The 18,840-nt window shown below is 43.6% G+C and overlaps 1 protein-coding gene and 1 long non-coding RNA gene across 3 annotated transcripts; one reads left to right on the forward strand and one right to left on the reverse strand.

The window, feature by feature from the left end:
- Nucleotides 1-1,869: 1,869 nt before the first annotated feature.
- On the reverse strand, nt 1,870-3,744 carry LOC111234235. 2 transcript variants are annotated; one of them, XR_002665647.1, is made up of 4 exons: nt 3,325-3,744; nt 2,888-2,959; nt 2,313-2,399; nt 1,870-1,960 (listed from the first exon to the last, which is right to left on the reverse strand). It is a non-coding gene; the product is annotated as an uncharacterized LOC111234235 (long non-coding RNA). The 2 variants fall into 2 exon arrangements; XR_002665646.1 differs by having other exon boundaries at nt 2,313-2,403.
- Nucleotides 3,745-4,674: 930 nt separating this feature from the next.
- Nucleotides 4,675-18,302, forward strand: setd1b (SET domain containing 1B). Its single transcript, XM_022762196.1, has 18 exons — nt 4,675-4,824; nt 5,060-5,211; nt 5,475-5,573; nt 5,913-6,183; nt 7,188-7,309; nt 7,910-9,007; nt 10,528-11,283; nt 12,221-12,394; nt 12,504-12,597; nt 12,693-12,898; nt 12,991-13,072; nt 13,161-13,532; nt 13,650-14,936; nt 15,270-15,436; nt 15,566-15,691; nt 15,920-16,039; nt 16,519-16,656; nt 17,185-18,302. The coding sequence occupies exons 1-18, from the start codon at nt 4,764-4,766 to the stop codon at nt 17,356-17,358; spliced, it is 5,499 nt and encodes a 1,832-aa protein (XP_022617917.1). The 5' UTR covers nt 4,675-4,763; the 3' UTR covers nt 17,359-18,302.
- Nucleotides 18,303-18,840: the final 538 nt, after the last annotated feature.

Genomic DNA, 18,840 nt, shown 5'->3' on the forward strand with positions numbered 1-18,840 from the left:
GTATTTTGCCTGAAAACATATGCACACATACTGGAACAACTAAATGAGAGTCTCACCTCCTACAGCCATATCGACCTGCAGCATGAACTATGTTCACTGTGTATTTTAATGTAGTGTGTATTCAATATGTCATGACAGGCTAAAATACTGTTTAAAAATATAGGCCTAATATAATGTCAAGTTTAAAAAAAATTGCAGTGTAAGTCCATCAAAAATACAACAATCTGCTTCAGTTTCCACAACAACAAAACAAAAATGAGTGTATAGTCTATTTATTTAAGCATCTCAGAAACACAGACAGGTGATAGTATTGCCAAGTAAAAGAGACTAAATGACAAACCATACTGTGGAATATTACACTAGTAATACACTAACATGCAGATATTTAAGAGCTAGAAAGAAGAAGAGCTGATGTTTCAAATAAAACAAATACAGTACCACCAATCTGCATGAAAAATCCTTGAATAAGCAAGTGTACCCATAAATAATCAAAAAACACAAAGCGCAGAGGATACCTCATTTGATTCAGGGAACAATCCGTCAGAATAAAAGGCTGGTCTTACAATGAAAAACAGAGAGAAAGTGCATGTGGCAGTTTGTCAGCCTGCCTGGTTTTTCTGACTCCAGAAAAATAGCCATACACCGTTCTCGTGTGCCCCATATGCTTTTACAATACGGTACTGTGTAGCACAAGCTATGAAAAATTGCTCTAGCCCATAATAATCTAAAAAAAGGAGTGCTTGTTTGACTCACGAGGTGAAACTGGTAGTATAACACATTAATAACCCTATAAAGGATATTAAATTGTCCTGTAGGTGTACAAAATATCCATACATGTAAAGCCCCCTTTCATCAATTAATAAACAAAGAACAATTGTCAAAAATAGTTATTCGCCGTGCAGAGAGACAGCTGTCCTGCAGAAGAGAGGCCAATCCTCTGTGTGGAATATTCCAGTCTGTCAGCGGCGCGCAATGTGGAATGGCGCAACCCACCGGGGAGGAGTTGTTTTTTTTAACAAAGGCCTATAAATAACCTCATTAAAGGATTTGAACGCAAAAGCCCCAACTAATGTTAAATGTTCACTATTGTAACACAAATAAAATCTCCACAATTTTGCCCCCAGTACACTGGGGGATGGGGGTCTATCAGGTTTGAGAGAGTGGAACGGTGTATACAGCCTCGTGACCTGCAAATGGAGGAGTGCGCGTACTTGGCAGCCGGAGCGAGGAGTGGATATCTAGAAAAACAGGCCTCTGACACACCGACTACGGTTTTTCCTGTGTCCTCAAACGCACTGTACACACACCACAACACAGCACGCAAAAGGCACAATGTAGTGGCACACCTGGAGACCCCTTTTGACGCAAACGAATAAAGACCCCCTCCCCTCTCTATTTTCAACTCCTTCGCCGAACAAGCGGTAGAATCGCATCTTGTTTGTTTGTATTATCTGGTCTAAGCACTTCAAACACACGATGACGGTGATCCAACGATCTTTGTCTCGAGCCAGAGAGAGAGCAGACGCGGAAGCCCGAAGCACCCCCCGGTGTTATTTTCACCCAGATACAAAACTACAGGGCTGCTGCAGAGGATTCCTGTTGACCTTATATGGCAGTGCGGGGGGTGCTGCAACACGCTCGAGCTCTCATGGCAACCGTCCAGAGCTCTCGGATTACTGCCGTTGCCAGGGCGAGTCAGCCCAGCAACCGACTCTGAATGCGTTTAATAACGTTTCCTTCCTCGTACGCACTGTCGACTGTTTTTCTTCTTTTTTTAAGTTCTTGTGAAACATAAACCATTTCGAGAAAATCACCCCTGTGTCGGTTGGTGTAAAGACTTCCCGCTGAATCTCTGAGAATCACCGAGAAATGTCCTCAGAAAAAAGCCTCTCTCCCCGAGCGAACGAGCCTCACCCAGTTATGGCGCAGCAACATTTTACAGCACAGTGCTCTCCTTTGTCTGTAAAGAAGCCATTTTGAGACAGAGAACAGCAGAGAAACCATTGAGCAAGTGTAGCCTACATACCACGATAAGGTGTCTTCGGACAAAGGGAAGCAGTGAAATATACGAGATTTCTCTCTATAAGATTCATTTTGCTCGTTTAAGACTTGGATTACATGTTTTGAATACTAACTGTAAGTTTACAATATCAATCAAAAAATATTGGTTACAGTTTTTTAAGCAAAAGTCATAATTTTGTTGATAACGTTTTAATCACAATTTATTGTTTATGTTGTCTGTCCTCTATGATAATTCTTAAATGTAGACATACAAACTGGTAAATTAAGTGAAATAGCTCAAAATCCATTACCTTTCAAAACAACATTTCCTTGTGGTTTTATATGATGTAGCTCAGTTAGAAATGTCGAAATGGAAGAGGTTATACTTGACTGCAATCCTGTCTTCAAGGAGAGAGAGGAGATGGTTTGCATATTGCCCACACAGATGATGCTTGAAGATGCATATTCGCTGGCAGAGAGGCAATGCCTACCACTGATCAAAAAGTTTTCAAAAGAGCTCTATCTTTCGTGCTAATGGATTCCTTCCTTTTCAGGAGACGCTTTCCCTCTCCTTATTAATGCCATTATTAAAGGATCCGAAGATGGAGCTGAAAGCATTCCTCCTGCCCCTGCCGTTTAGGCCTGTTAACTGCATTTCACCAAAGTGCTGAGGTAAATATTTTCACCATGAGAGTTTTCCCTCCATCTGTTTCCTCTCAAGTTTAACAGTCTATTTTTTTTTTTTTTTTTTATCTGTCGTAAAAATGTAAAAAGGCTACATGACTGGGCTTGTTTAGAAATTTAAATATGCCCTTGAAACAAGGTCAAGCCGACGTTTACACTTTGGACGTATTTGGTTCTTAAATGGCAAATGGACAGCACAAACCTAATCATGCTTGAAGTTGTCTCCACAGTTGTAGGAAGGGTACAACACAAGTCATCAGGGTGTTAAGCGTTGCTGTTGTGAGAGGAAAGTGTTTAAAGTCATTAATCAAAGCAAAGGGAATCAACAGTCAAAATTGCAGGCAGCACAATAAATTGTTTTGCAAACAGACCTTTAGTTATCCATGGCCTGCTTTCTGTCATTTGAGGTGCAGTGGTATATAATCTGGACTATAGGCTGTATATTTATATGTCAGCATGCCAGTGAACATAATAAATAAAGTTGGCTGTTACAAATGACACAATTTCTGTGATCAAATTGATAATAGCTGAATAGATACATTGACAGAAAATACTTTTAATAACAGTAACTGCATGCCTCACATTTTACATTACTAAATTATCAAAACTGTTAAATTATTATAAAAGAGTTGAACTTACTCATTGCTACTCATATCCTACAAGGCCATAAGTGCAATGCCAGCAGCCATTACACATTTGTCACTTTAACTGTGTTTTTTCCCCCCTAATTTAACATCTCCAAACCCATAAAGCTGTTTATTCACAACATTTGGTTTCTTTTCACTTAAGAAATATAAATACTATTATATGGGTGTGCCATGACCTAGTTAAGACAAAGATGGATTCCAGGCAGAGGAAAAAAGGCTCAAAATGTCACAGGGTATTACATCCAGTACATTCTCTTCCTTCTTCTCAATCCTTTAAAAGGAGCAATCATAGTTTTATCATAGTCCGTGAGAGATGAGGAAATCAAGTGTAAGATCCCTTTTGGAACAAAGGAAACCCATATAGGCCATTGAGTCCTGTTTTTTAGGAAAATGGCTGCCGAGAGCGCTCGGCCCCCTCTCTCTGCTCTCTGTTGAAGGACTCCTGAACCGTGCCTCTAATAGCAGACAGCTCCTCTGCTGCTGCGCTCTGATTGGCCCGCCGAGCTGCCGCTGTTAACCAGCCAATTGCCCGAGCACTACAAAACACCAGGCAATGTCAAACAAAATCCACTTTATTCGACACTTTACAGTTCGCAATAATATATACTAAATCAAAAATGAAAAATCCAAACGGGTTAAGATTATATGATTAATAAACTCCGCAGTTGTTAGTAAAAACGAGGACCGACACATGGGTTAGGGACTAGTTTGTTGGAGTGGATTAGACTGACAGAGAAAGAGATGTAACAAACCGCCGCATTCCAACGGTTATTAACGTTAGCCTGACTGTTTATTTCAACTCCTAACAACTGAGCTTCATATTAAAAATCCTACTCCTCGGTTAGACCTCTGACATTATCAGCTAGCAGTCGGCAACTAGGTCACAGCAGCGAAGTCCCGTTTGTTTTTTTCGTTTTCAGATATTCGTGTAGGGCTGCAGGTTTGTACACAAAAACCTGCGACCAATCCATTTTTATTAGCCTTCAGTGGCAGTTAAGAAGATATTGCCCCCTGTGTCTCTCCTGTGTTTGCCATTTGGGTAAATGCAGCCGGCAGATTCAACACAAAAACGATTATGAGGTTTAGCGACATACGCCTTTTACACCGCATACGATAATCTAATATATTAATAAGACGTTGCCAATTGAGTCTCTAAAAACTCTATGATTTTTACCAAGGCAACTACACCACTAAATGACCAGCAGAGAAAAATAAGTTTGCAACGAAAGTGCGACTAGCATCGGAGGTGGGCAAGCCTAGCGGTGTATTGTGGGAGAGACAGGAGCCACAGACCAGAGGCACACAATATGTGTTGGCTCTCGTTGAAAAGGAGGCAGTATTCTTCAAGCTAAATCATGTAATGTAAGCGGCGAAAGGAAAGCGATTTCGTCTTTTCATCAGTTAAAGAAAAACCACTCGATCGGACGAACCATGTCCAAGCCAGGGGAGAAAAACAGATTGAACGAAGACCATGGCAGAAAGCAGAGTTCAAGTAAGCTTGTTCTTTTTTTCCTCTTTCTCCAGCCCTCCTAATGCCTGTTTTCCGTAACTGGGATATACGCTAGATCCCGATTTCGCTCTCACTTGGGTTACCCCTACCACCAAAGTCATGCATCTGTATCGTTTGGCTGTGTTTTTTTTTTAAAGTGTTGGGGGCTGGTAACAGGACCGTGTTTAGCGTTGCCTCACGATAGCTCTTCTCTCCTTGTCGCTGCCTGTCGTTTCAGGTTTGGCGAACGGCATGGACAGTCATCCCGTCTGCGGCTCGGCGGAGAAGCGGAGTCACCACTGGAGAAGTTACAAGTTGATTATCGACCCGGCGCTGAAGAAGGGATCACACAAACTGTATCGCTACGATGGACAGACTTTCAGCATGCCCGTAAGTGGACCGCCTTTGACGCGGCGAAACGGCTACAATAGTAACCGAGTAGCCGACCTCCATGATAGGTAACAATGTGGCTGTGTTGCCGTGGCCGGCCACAGGCATGTTCCAGCATCCTAAACGACGTGTCGGAGGTGTTGTTTTTAATCAAACAACGCGCCCGGTTCGTGCAGGACGACTTTGCAACAAGTTAGTGGCGTGTGAAGTTGTGAATGGGATGGATAACAGCATTGTGTCCCCCCCCCTCTCTTCTCCTACAGAACCCCGGGATACCACCGGTGGACATCGTCCGAGACCCGAGGATCGGCCGTCTTTGGACTAAGTACAAAGAGACGGACCTGCCGGTGCCAAAATTTAAGGTATATACTCTGACATACAGTATGGTGCCAGATTTTTTCCTTGTGGAAAAGGGGTGCTGTCAAAAGTTGCAGACACACCCCCCTCACTCATCTGTGGGACGTCGAGTGAAAGTATGATTGTCGGAGGACTGATAAGCACCGAAATAACTTGCACCGCTCAGATGCATGCTTTATACTTGGACTTTAAATTGTGTTTTTAACACGACTGTCCGGATTTGCATGTTGATTGTAGCTACTCCGACACCATCGTTCTTATCTCAGCTGTCAGAAATGACCCCACGTGGTGCAACATTAACCCGAAAGCACTTAGAACATTAACTATCTTTCTCCTTCATCCAGATCGACGAGTGTTATATCGGCCCTGTGCCTCCAAAGGAGGTGACATTCGCCAGGCTAAACGACAACATCAGAGAAGGATTTCTTACGGACATGTGCAAAAAATTTGGAGAAATCGAGGAGGTCGAGATCCTGTATAATCCGAAGAACAAAAAGCACCTGGGAATTGCCAAAGTTGTTTTTGAGACTGTGAAAGCCGCCAAGGTGGCTGTGCAGTCGCTTCACAACACGTCTGTTATGGGAAACATCATCCACGTGGAGCTGGATCCAAAAGGTAAACAGTGATTCACTCATTCAAGGAAGAAGATGCGTAACCTACATTTATGCACGATCGAGCCTGTTTTCTGCTGCAGGAGCACTAAGTATATTTAAAGTGAAATGTTGCCTTGTTGATAATTATGAGGAGGACAACAGTCACGTGTGTAAATTTACGTGCGTTGCCTAGTAACGTGGGATAATTGAATTTCATTGAATGTAAGCCTGCTCCCATGAGCCCAGAGCTGAGGGTGCTGTGTACTCCCACTGTGCCTAATTTCAGACCTGTAAACAAACACAAACCAATCTGTCACATCCCTCCCCCTTACACTGTTTCTGTTCTGTCACTTTTAATAGAAATCACAGAAATCTCAGTTAGTTTTTAAGTCAGTAACACATTGTTAGCATTCAAAGTCTCTGCTGCTGGTTTTGACTGACACAAAACAGCAACTTTAATTCATCTTAAGAAGATGTTTGACTGGCAACAGTTTTGCACGTGTGCTCATTTAATCAGAGAAAAATAATGGCTGATTTTTTTAATTACAATGTGTGCAGTTTCATTGCCAGCATAAGTGCTATTTTCTTGAATGACTCCCATAAATTTATTTTTTCTTTCCATAAATTGTCAATAAGATGTTTCAATAAGTTTTTATAAGGAATATAGCTAGTGAGTGTTGCATTTTGTGTATAATATGTATGCAAAGTTTTACATGTTTTGGACATGTTATTATGCATGTATGTATTGCAGACAATGTTTCTGATTATCGTATGTGCATTAACAATATTTATTGCACACTAGTTCATATGTTGGCAGGCATGAACATTGTTTTCAAAATAATGTTTACTCAGAGGGAACTACTTAAATATATGTTACCCATTTACAACTGTTTAGTTTTGTGTTCAGCTGCTATTGAATAATCACTGTTATTATAATCACGCCAGATTAGTTTTAATAAAACCCACTGGCATTAAGCCAGCTTTATAAACTTGGCAGCAGATCCACTCATGCTTGCTGTTCTGTAGGTGAGAATCGCCTTAGGTACTTCCAGCTCCTGATGAATGGCAGCTACACTCCAAGGACCCTGCCCGTTGGTGGAGAGGAGGCCAGAGAAGTTTCTCCTCGTAGCCTGGCAGAAGCCCTACTGGTAAAACCCCTTTTGAATAATATTTAAAAGTTTTTTTTGCTCATAGTTGTGGTTTATTTGAAATCACTACCTAAACTGTGTCAATGGGAGTTGGATAATAACACATTTTAGTACAGTCTCTATTGTTTTCTTGCAAGGTTAGTCTGGAGAACAGTTACATATTATTGTGAATTTGGGATTACTGAATTGTAGTGTTACTTTGTAGAAATGAACCAATTTGCCAATCTAAGCTGACATACTTATCTGTAATCCATTTTATTGGTACAGCAGGTGGTGGAGTAGAGCAGAGGAAATGTTATCCAGACACTTTAGCCTGTGGACTGAAATCACAAAGCCACTGAAATGTGCACTTTGGCCTCGTAGCATGAGATCCTGCAGGCATTGTGCCTAGATACTCTTATCCAACAGCTTGGTCTCAGAATTGATCCTTGCAGGTGTAAACTGTGAAACCTTACTATTACTCATTTTGGAAAAATTGTCCCACTATTTTTCATTACCTTCTAAGTTGCAACCCAGAGACAATTTTAGTGTGGTTCTCAGTATTTGTGATGGTAGAGGTTTGTCTTGCCACTGACATGTTGTTTGCCTCTTCACAAACAGGATCCTATCCGCAGGTTGTCAGAGAGCAACATGTCAGCTGTGGGAGCAACATTGCCACCCAGCAGCTCCACCACTCCTTTGTCCCTGGAGACAGGCTACTCCAGCCTAAGGCAGGACACACCCCAGTCCCAGGGAACCCCTCATACCCCACGCCAGTCAAGTACGCCCTTTTCTCAAGACTCCAATTACTCTAGTCGGCAGTCCACGCCTGCATACCAGTCCAGCCGGCCCGAGAGCTCCGGAGGATACAAATCCCGGAGACACGAGAGTAAGTTCCAGGATGCGTACAACCGCAGACCGGAGAGGCCTCAGTACCGCAGCAACATGTACCGGAGTACAACGTCTGAACAGGCTCCCTTCAAACAGCACCAACTCACCCCACCTGAACCCCCACCCTCAACTCCCTCCTTCCCCTACACAGCACCTCCCCCTGCTACGCCCAACTTCAAGTCTGCCTTCTCGCCCTACCAGGCTCCTTTGCCCCCTGCGTTCCCCCCGTCAGAGCCGGCTTTCCATCACCCAGCCCAAAGGGAGGGTGAGTACCTCCGACCACCCCAGCCGCCTCTGGCAGCTGCCGCTGACTTTTTGCCAGTCAAGGAGAGACCAGAAACTCCTCCGATCCCCGAGCCCCCACCTGAGCCAGTGCCCCATCCGACCACCCCTCCTCCTCAAACACCAGAACACTGCCCCTCACCTGGCTCCCCCACGCTGGATCCAGAGCGCAATAGCCTGGATTCCCGCATTGAGATGCTCCTCAAAGAGAAAAGGACAAAACTGCTGCCGTTCCTGGAGGAGCGAGACTCGGACACTGAGGTGCGAATGGAGGGAAGTCCGATTTCCTCCTCGTCCTCTCAGCTATCCCCAATTCCCCCTTACACAAGCGGTTCTCAAGGTGGACAGCAAAATTCCCGTCCCTCTAGCACAGGCTTGGAGGATATCAGTCCAACCCCACTGCCGGACTCGGAAGACGAGGAGCCAATTCCTGGAACTGCCTCTCTGATCAAGAGAATCAGCTCTCCTGTCCATGAGAAGATGAGCAACACTGACCTCAAAGATGGACATTTTCGAGGCCACTCTCCCACTGATAAAATGGACACGGTAAGACAGATTTTCTTTCTGATAACTGCATATTTACATGAAGAATAATAAGTGCATGGTTCCATGTGTGGGCTTAGTCACATCTTACTTAAGGTGCCAAATGTTTCCAAAATGAGCTTGTAATAATTGTCTTGATTATTTGATAGTAGCGTGGTGCTGATGTTTATGCACAGCTGTGAATGACAGTTACACAGAGGACACAGGAAGTGAGGTCTAGTTTCGCTGCAAGGTGGTAGTAGTAAACTTTCCCTTTTGTTTTGTTCTTTTTGTTCTGCTTTGTAAAGGAAATTCCGGTTTCACACTGAACCATGTGCAAAGATGTCACAAAGAGAGTGTGCTCACTCTTTCAGTAAACTGCTGTTGTGTTGTTCGCTTTGTGCAAAGAATGAAAATGATCTTAAAACTAGTAACAAGTAGTGTTTGTCCAAGGACTTCCTTTTTAAAAAAAAAAAAAAAAGTGTATTTACTAGCACAATATGCTCTGCTCTCAATATGCAACTAAAAGATGTAAAATTCCCTGTCGGCGCAAGTAAAAGAGCTGAAATGAGTTATGAATGAAAACTTTAAGATACATTACTTGAGGTCTTATAAATACCTTCACATTTCATATGAAGCTGAACTCCTTGTTTGTAGTCATAGTTACACCGTTTGGCATGTGTTGTTGTATTTCTCTACTTGTGCTTTGAAAGGAGAAATGAGGGCTGTTCTGCTGTTGGGGAATTGAACACTCTTGTTTCCTCTTTCTAACACTCACCGCACGCGCTCACAAGCAGGCGAAAACACAGTTTGGCTGTTGGCCCCATTCAACACCGCACTTCCTGGTTTTGCTGATCCTGACAGTCAGGATTGGTTGCAGAGTCTCTGGTCTCACATTTCGAGTTATCACAAAGCAAACAGCGCAAACAGGTCATTTGGGTAACGACACCACTCCCATGCTGAGTTAACTGTGCTTAGTTTCATTTCTGCAGCAGTTGTGACAGACATCCTTTTATAATATTAAACAGGGAAGAGAATTCAATGCTCTTATATTTGACAGCATACTTATTGTATTCATATTTACTGCTATGGTTTTAGGAGTACATAGTTTGATGCCTGAATAAACAGCTTTGTTTTGAAACCTGTCGACCAACAATATGGGTCAGTTTTGTTTGACTGTGTTCGTGCCTGATCCAAACTTTGAACTTAGATCAGCATTAAAATGTTTGTTGCTCTTATTTTAGATGTCTTAACTGGGTATCAAACCTCAATACTTTTTTTGTAGTGAGTGAAATGTGTCCATAGCAGAGTATCAAAAACTGTCAAGTATTTTAAATTGGTATCAAATGCTTGGTCAGATTTGTAATCTTGTTTTATTCTTTAAACAGATATTTGATTACATTTTTATTCATCATATTCATATTTTTATTCATCATATTCGTGGCGTTTGCTCAGAAAAGAGCAGATGATTGTACTTGACTAACCTCTGAAAAGGTAAGATGTTCACCTAGCATAGTCCTGATAGCCTGTCCCCTTTCACACAGAGTCATCAGTCGTCAGGAGAAGACATGGAAATATCCGACGACGAGATGCCTGGGACTCCAATCACCAGTGGAGACTGTGGCAAGGGCATTGTTGTCAACTCTGCAGTGTCCCCGATGCAGACCATTCCCATCCCTCCCCCTGGCTTCCCCCCTCTACCACACCAAGCTGGCTTCGCAATCCCACATCACCACCTGCCCCCTCACTCTGCCGTCCCGGGACATCCTCCTCACCTGGCCAGTCATCATGGAGTGCCTCCCCACATGCTGCCACACATGGGTCCCTACCCTCATAGCATGATGCCTCTGGTGCAAATGGAGCTAATGAACTGCTTGCGGTGGGAACAGTGGAGTACGGTCCCCATGTCGTTCCAGATGCAGCAGCAGATGCTGAGTCGCATTGCTCAGACTAGAGGGCCCTATCCATATCCACATTTTATGGACAGTGGTGCATCGGGGCCATTTGGCGGGCCGTACCAACCTCTGTCTATTGGTGCTGCACCTGCGAGCGGCAATGCAGGGGCACCTGGACAACAATGGCAGCATCCCAGTATACCAAAGTTCAACCCTACTGTTCCTCCTCCTGGATATGAGAGTAAAAAGGAGGATCCGCACAAGGCCACTGTTGACGGCGTGCTGCTGGTCATTGTCAAAGAGCTGAAGGCCATCATGAAGAGGGACCTCAACCGCAAAATGGTGGAGGTGGTGGCTTTTAGAGCCTTTGATGACTGGTGGGATAAGAAGGAACGCTCAGCAAAGGTAGGTTTTTCATTTCACTTTTCAAGATACAAACAAAGTGTTAGCTACAGAGTCTGAGAGAGATATTATCCACACATGCACAGAATGTGTGGGACAAATATACTTGTACTGACTTTTGAATTTTTATTAATGTCAATTAAATTGGCAAAACAAATTAAGTCCATATTATGTGAATTAATTATATATAATAGCGGCTGTGAATTGCAGTGACATTAGTGCCATTCAGTCTGCACTACAGAACAAATGCTCATTATAAACATTCATTCATAGTTGGATATCATGATGCTTTTTGCAGATAATTGAAATAGAATGATTGTACTGACCTCTTGTTTCTGTGGCCCAACCTACTTCCACAAGAGTCTTGCATTATAGTTAATATCATTTTGAGTGCCATAATAAACTCATCTGATGATTCTTGTTGAAGTGTGTTGAAAATTTTTATAATACATAATTATAATTAATAGAAATGATTTTAATAAAAAGGTTAATGTTGTGTGAATATTTTACAAGAATAGTGACAGGTTGTGGGTTGTTGCTGTGGTGCTGATTGTGCTGAATAGATTAGTAAAATACTAATATAGTTAATTAAACAACAACTATTCTGATAATCAATATATTGTTAAAGTCATTCATCAAGGAAAAAAATAAATACCTTGTTTTTTTATTTTTGAACTGTTGATCAGACAAACAAGCAAGGTGAAGACGCCTCATTTTGACTTTTAGAACTTGCAATGTGCATTTTTCAGAATTTTCTGTAATTTTATAAACTAAATGTTAAATTGGGAAAATAATCGACTGATTAAATTATCATGATATTCGTTAGTTGCTTCTGCGAGTTCTGTAGACTGAATTCATGGGTGACTGACTTTTGTATTGTTATATAACAGGGTTTAATACATTAACTACCAAGCAGTTAAAGTCATATTGTCTTTCCCAGGCATCTTTAACTCCAGTGAAGGGTGCGGAGGGGAAGGAAGAAGAAAGACCCAAACCCAAAGAAACAATGGGTTCAAGTCTGCTGGAGAACTGGAACAAGGGCGAGGGACTGGGCTACGAGGGAATGGGCTTGGGAATCGGTTTACGGGGAGCCATCCGCCTGCCCTCCTTCAAGGTAAGCCTTGAAATTTAGTCTTTTAGTAAACATGTATAAGGAGGAAGTGTCTTTATTGTTGACCAGTTGCTCTGCATGTTAGTCTTTAATGGTTGCATGTTGTGCTCAGGTGAAAAGGAAGGACCCACCCGAGGCCGCAGCAGCAGGCGACAACAAACGAGCCCGACCCTCCACTCCAGTGGATGATGAGCTGGAGGATGAAGGTACCTGTCTACTATCAATGCAGGAAAACAAATACTCTGTGCAATTATCTCTTTTCTTTCTGGTGCTAATTTATCTTGTGGTTAATTTCTGTCAGACCGGGATCGAGACCCAGCTGAGCTCCCCTCGGATGATTCTAAGATGGACGGTGACAGCATGTCTGCAAAGCGACGGCACTCGCGGCCACTTGAACTGGACAGTGAGGGAGAGGAGGAGTTGGACACCTCGGGGAAGGAAGAGTCTCTGTCTGACAGGGAGGAACCTGATGAAACAGAGGCTGCAAACAGGCTGTCATCGGGCAAAGTAAGCTTTCTCAAAAATTACTGCTAATTGTATGTACTCGTTATTTTTGCATTTTTGTAAAAATTTCTATGATATATATGATCATCTCTTAGGAGAGTGGCGATGAGGAGGGTGATGATGAAGACGAGGGAGACTCATCCAGTGAGAGCGCCTCCTCAGATTCGTCTGATGAAGGTACTCAATATCTTTCTTAATATCTGACAAACACTAGGCTGATTTTATGAAGTATGTTTCCTGTAATTCATCATTATAATACTTGCAGAAGCCGAGAGTTCAGCTTCGTCCAAGGCCAGCTCAGACTCCTCAGCAGAAAGCGAAGACTCCTCAGAGTACGAGTTGAGCTCGGAAGAGGACGACGATGGGGAAGAACGGGAGACGGCGGCAGAAGAGGCGGAGGACGAAGGCAAAGAGGCAGAGTCGTCCTCGTCCTCCTCATCCTCAACGTCTTCATCTTCTGATGAAGAGGAGGGGGAGGCAGAAGCCAAGCCACCAAGCCCTCCTACAGAACCAGTCCTAGAGGACAAGGAGGACAAGAGGAACAAGGAGGATCTAAACAGCAAGCCCAAACGCAGACCTCCAAGTCCCGAGGAGGAGGTAATGGATCTGAAGCCGCCATCACCTAAAGGCATCCCAGGTGAGTGTCTGCTACTAAATCTGTTTTGATCACATGAAACATTTCAACAAAGGTATTTACTATTTTAAAGTATTTGTATCAGGTTAAATGAAATAATTATATTTTCTTGCCTTGTAGTCAAAGAGCGAGACGTCAGAGACAGCATCATTCCTGTAGTGAAGTCTGAACCCCAGGAGCATGTAGCAAACATTCGGCCGCCCACGCCAACAGGCGCCCTGCCCGACAGTGACCAGGAGTCAAAAGGCAAAGGTAAAGCAGAGCCTGGGGAAGTAGCCTGCACCCCTGGTCGATTAGCCCCACCCCACTTAGATTCAAACGCACCTGTCCCCAAATCCATCGCCACATCTGTAATGCACCTCCCTCTCCCTCCTCACCCGGCGATAGAAGGTCGTTCCCTCCTTCATCCACCCCCTGGTCCCCTACCTGACCTCCCACAGCGGCCCAGGCTCCCCACAGATGAAGATATCCCCCGCACGCCAGGCAGGGACCTGATGGAGCGTGCCCGGAGTCTGGGCAAGTCCCAGAGCACGGACACGGTGCCCATCACACCTGGAAGTGATGCCCCGCTTACGGGCAGTAGCCTGTTGCTTAGCTCCCCTCACATCCCCGGTAGCCCCTTTTCCTACCCTGCTCAGTCCCCTGTCCTTAGTGCTGGAGTTCCCCGCACTCCAGGAAGAGACTTAACCTTCACCCCTGTCTTCCCTGACCCCACAGCACTAACGCTTAATAGGAAAGTGTCCTCTGAGAGCCTGGACGATAGGCCAGTTTTTAAGGAGCCTCCCATTAGTGCACTCCCTAACCAAGCCCTGTCAGCTGGCACAGAGCACTCAGCCAGTGTCCCTGAAGACCTGCCTGCTGGTCTCACTGTAGACGTCCCTGTTCCATCAGACACTGCCCCATCAAAGAGGAAACCTGGACGACCCAAAGGCAAAAAGCCAGCTACCTCTGCAGCTGATGAGTCTTTGGAGCTCTCATCGGAGTCCACCCCTATGCTTCACGAAGCAAATCACGAAGATCTGTCCATGCATACGATGTCCACCAAGTCTCCCGACCACCCGAGCCTGGACTTCCGGGAAGAAGACGTGGAGCCTCAGACAGTCCTGCCTGCCGAAGACGGCTTCCTATCCTACGAAGACGAAGCGCCCGTAGCCGTGAAGCCTACTCGGAGGGCGCGACGAGGCTGGGAGGAGCTGCTGCTGGTCAGCCTGTCCCCCGTCACCACACCCCCCCAGCCGTACTTCAACCCCCGCTCCGAGTTCGAGGAGATGACCATCCTGTATGACATCTGGAACGAGGGCATAGATGATGAGGACATTCGGCTTCTGCAGATCACTTACGACAAGATGCTCCAGCAGGATAACGGCAATGACTGGCTCAACGACACGCTCTGGGTCAACCATCCTCATATCCTTTACTACTTACCACCTACTCATTTACAGCAAATATTGATATCAATAATGCTAAGCTTTATGTCACTCAAAGTACTCCACAAACAGGAGAGATAAAAGGCACAACAAATTTTAAAGGACCAGTTTAGCAAAACATAGTAAATGTTATTATTGTCTTTTTTTAAGTTGTTTTGTGTTGTGTGTATCAAATAGCAGCCCCCTCTGGTGGTGAAACTGAGGAACTTTTAGGCTGGAATTAAGTAGCCCAGTATCTGTTGAGCTTTAGAAGTATTGTGGGATCCAGCTGAGGTCCAAAGCCTTTTCAGTTTCCTCCTTGACTCCCTTGCACCTACCAACATCCCTGGAGTGAAGAAAAAGAGGAGAGATGACGGCATGAGGGATCACATGACCGGCTGTGCCAGAAGCGAGGGATACTACAAGATTGACAAGAAGGACAAGATCAAGTACCTTCAGAGCACACGGCTGCAATCAGAGGAGCCGCCGGTCGACACACAGGTGGGCAGGAGATGACAAACTGTGATTCTTGAGTTTCCCTTTTGGTATTATGTGAAAATGTGCACGTAAAACACGCTACCTGTCAACCTCCTGCGGGTAAGTGGATCTAACTCCATCCTCTCTGTGCAGGGTATGAGTATTCCTGCACAGGTCCACGCCTCTACAAGAGCTGGCTCGGAGCGGCGGTCGGAGCAGCGACGCTTGCTGTCCTCCTTTGCATGTGACAGTGACCTGCTCAAGTTCAACCAGCTGAAGGTAAACAAAATCAAACAGAACTTTGGTCTAATGGGCTGTTTGATTCACCCTGACTTTTATATAGAAAAAAAAAAGAACAGTAAACAAGAACATAAGACAGGCAAGCAACCAACACAAAAACTGCTAATTGGAACTACTGTCATCGTAGTTAATAAAATATCAATTGCAAGATTTCATATCAGCAAATCCTCAAGATGTTATCAACTTTTCTCCCGTTTTCTCTTTCAGTTCCGTAAGAAGAAGATAAGATTCTGCAAGTCGCACATCCATGACTGGGGTCTGTTTGCTATGGAGCCCATTGCTGCTGATGAAATGGTGATCGAGTATGTAGGACAGAACATCAGACAGGTGAGAGGCAGAAGACTGCTTTGTTTTGGAGTGGGTTTTCTCTGTGTATGTAAACAGTCAATCAATCTGCTCGCATTCATCTGACTCAAAGTGTCATATTTACCTAAAATATAGATCTAGTGCACATTTGCTTTTTTGGGCACAACTAGGGCTATTTGAAAATGAAGAAATATTTGATGCGATTAATTGCATGAAAGATTTAAGATGGACATCTACGTATCTATAGTATATATCTAGACTTTGGGTTTGCCTAGAAAGCGTCTGGCACAAAATGCATTTTATCAGAATTCTGAAGGTGTAAAATATGAGAGCTCATATACAGAACGGTAATACAAGTGTACAGTGAAATCACTGAGAGCTTTGGTCTGACTGCCAGTAACTTACAACAGCCTCACAACCAATAAATAAAACATGAGAAAATTTAGTGAAAAGTGACACTCATTATCTATCAGTTATCAAGTGACCATCTTCATTTGCAGGTGATTGCGGACATGCGGGAGAAGCGCTACGAGGAGGAGGGCATTGGTAGCAGCTACATGTTCCGCGTTGACCACGACACCATCATAGATGCTACGAAGTGTGGCAACTTCGCCCGTTTCATCAACCACAGCTGCAATGTAAGACAACAACCGTATGGTGTCTCTTTGTAAGAGCTTCTTGAACAGTGGTGGAAGTAGTTCTAATAAGATTCATTGTCCAGCCAAAAAAAAAAAAGTCCCTCTTTTGAAGTCATTTTAAAAATTCTATTGCAGCAACCTTCCTTATTTGTCTTGTTTCAAGATAGTCATTTCAAAAAGTTTTTTGTTATTTAGATTAAAAACTGGTTGAAATATTGTCACTTCCCTGCAAAATAGGAGTCTTAGGCGGAAATGTCTTATTATTTTTGCAGATTAAACTGCCCAACATTTCATAAGGTATTTTAAATCACATCAAACAACAATGGACCAGTCTTCGTAATGAGTACTTTAACCTTTTATATATATATATATATATATATATGACTTTTAGTTGTAACAGAGTATTTTTATATTATTATATTACTATTTTTACGTAAATAAATGATCTGTATATTTCTGACCACAAACGTAAACCAGAATAAGTAATCTTTAACAACCATTAAGCAATTTGTTGGTCTTTTCTTTCAGCCTAATTGTTATGCGAAGGTCATCACAGTTGAGTCTCAAAAGAAGATCGTGATCTACTCCAGGCAGCCAATTAACGTCAACGAGGAGATCACGTATGACTACAAGTTCCCCATCGAGGACGAGAAGATCCCCTGTTTGTGTGGGGCAGAGAACTGTAGAGGAACGCTGAATTAACGTCTGGGTGCAGTCAGGAGAATCTCCTACAGGGTGTAAAAAGAGCTTTCCCTAAACTTTTCTTCAAGTTTCCCGGACACAGACAAACTCAACGCCAACACCCCGGACGAGGAGGACTTGAAGAAGGGAAGGTTTTATTTGGGAGTGAGGAGAAGAAACCTGCAAGTTGTCTGGACAGAGTTTAGGCTACCTGTATGGCACTCTTCACATATTTAACTCTAGATTGTTTACGATTTATGGTGCTCTTGAAATGAAAAATGCATAGTTTTTTATGTATGCCAGTGACGCAGATTTACAAAACACTTGACTTGCTGGTGCAGCGTTTCCTCCCCTCCTCTCATCGTTGGACAGTATTTCAGCATGGCTCCTTCCTCAAAGAGTCCTGGTTTGTACAGTTTTACACTTTTTTCTCTCTCATTTGTCTCATAAGCTTTACGTACACCACACGTGATACAAAAACAAAACAAAACACACAACACAGACTCACATGATCAGCTGCTTACTAACACTGTTGAGACGCACAAGCCCACCAGGAAAACACCTTTTCTGTGGGAGAAGACGTGGTTGCCACATGAGCAGATGGCAGATGTTTCCATCCAGCATCAGGCGGGAGGATGGCGGAGCGTCACGGCCCGCCACGGACTGAAACCCTGCTTTCTCGCTCCTACCTCCTCTGCACCAGTTTTCTTGGAAATAAATCAAACTGATGAAAAATTCAAGCAACAACAAAAAAAAATGGTTAAATCCTGCCACAAAATATGGAAATTTTGGAAATCACACCTGCTTTCACCAGCCAATGATGGATCGTGCTGCTTCCTATTAGTTTATGCAAAAGTTAAAGATGACGTGCAAAATTTGTATTAATGATATTCCAGTGTTTTCCAGTTTTGTTTAGGTAGTTCTCTTCTTGCGTGTTTCCTTCAAAGACACTATATTTGTGTGTGTGTGTGTGTGTGTGTGTGTGTGTGTGTGTTAGAGTTAGAGTTAGAGAGTGACAGAGAGTGTGTGTGTGTGTGTGTGTGTGAGAGAGAGAGAGAAAGTGAGTGTGTCAGGCTTCTGATTTGGAGTATTTATCATCATATCTTAGTGTGTGTGAATGTGAGTGCACTGCCCCCTGTAGGCCACAGCGCAGAAGGCCAACCAATCATGCAGAGAAAGAAAATTAAAATTGAATCAGTTCCTGTCTGCATCCACTGGGCAGCGTCTGATAAAACTTGCTAAACTAAGTTTTCAGCTTTGGAAGAAAAGATTTATTCCTAATTTTAAGTGCCATATGAATGTGTAACAGTCTTTGTTAAACCTGAGCAGACAGGTGACAGGTATAAAGGTCAGATTTTTTTTTTTTTTTCCCCTCCCAGAGAGCTGTCACCTGCCGCTTTCATAACACGCATGTTCAAAGAGTTGCTGCCTATTTTTTCACCAGGGTGGGTGTTTGATGGTGATGATGATGTTTTGGCTTCCTTTATCTGTACCTGGGGTCTC

Source organism: Seriola dumerili, unplaced genomic scaffold, assembly GCF_002260705.1.
Source record: "Seriola dumerili isolate Sdu_G_001 unplaced genomic scaffold, Sdu_1.0 BDQW01000442.1, whole genome shotgun sequence".
In the NCBI taxonomy this organism is placed as follows: Eukaryota; Metazoa; Chordata; class Actinopteri; order Carangiformes; family Carangidae; genus Seriola; species Seriola dumerili.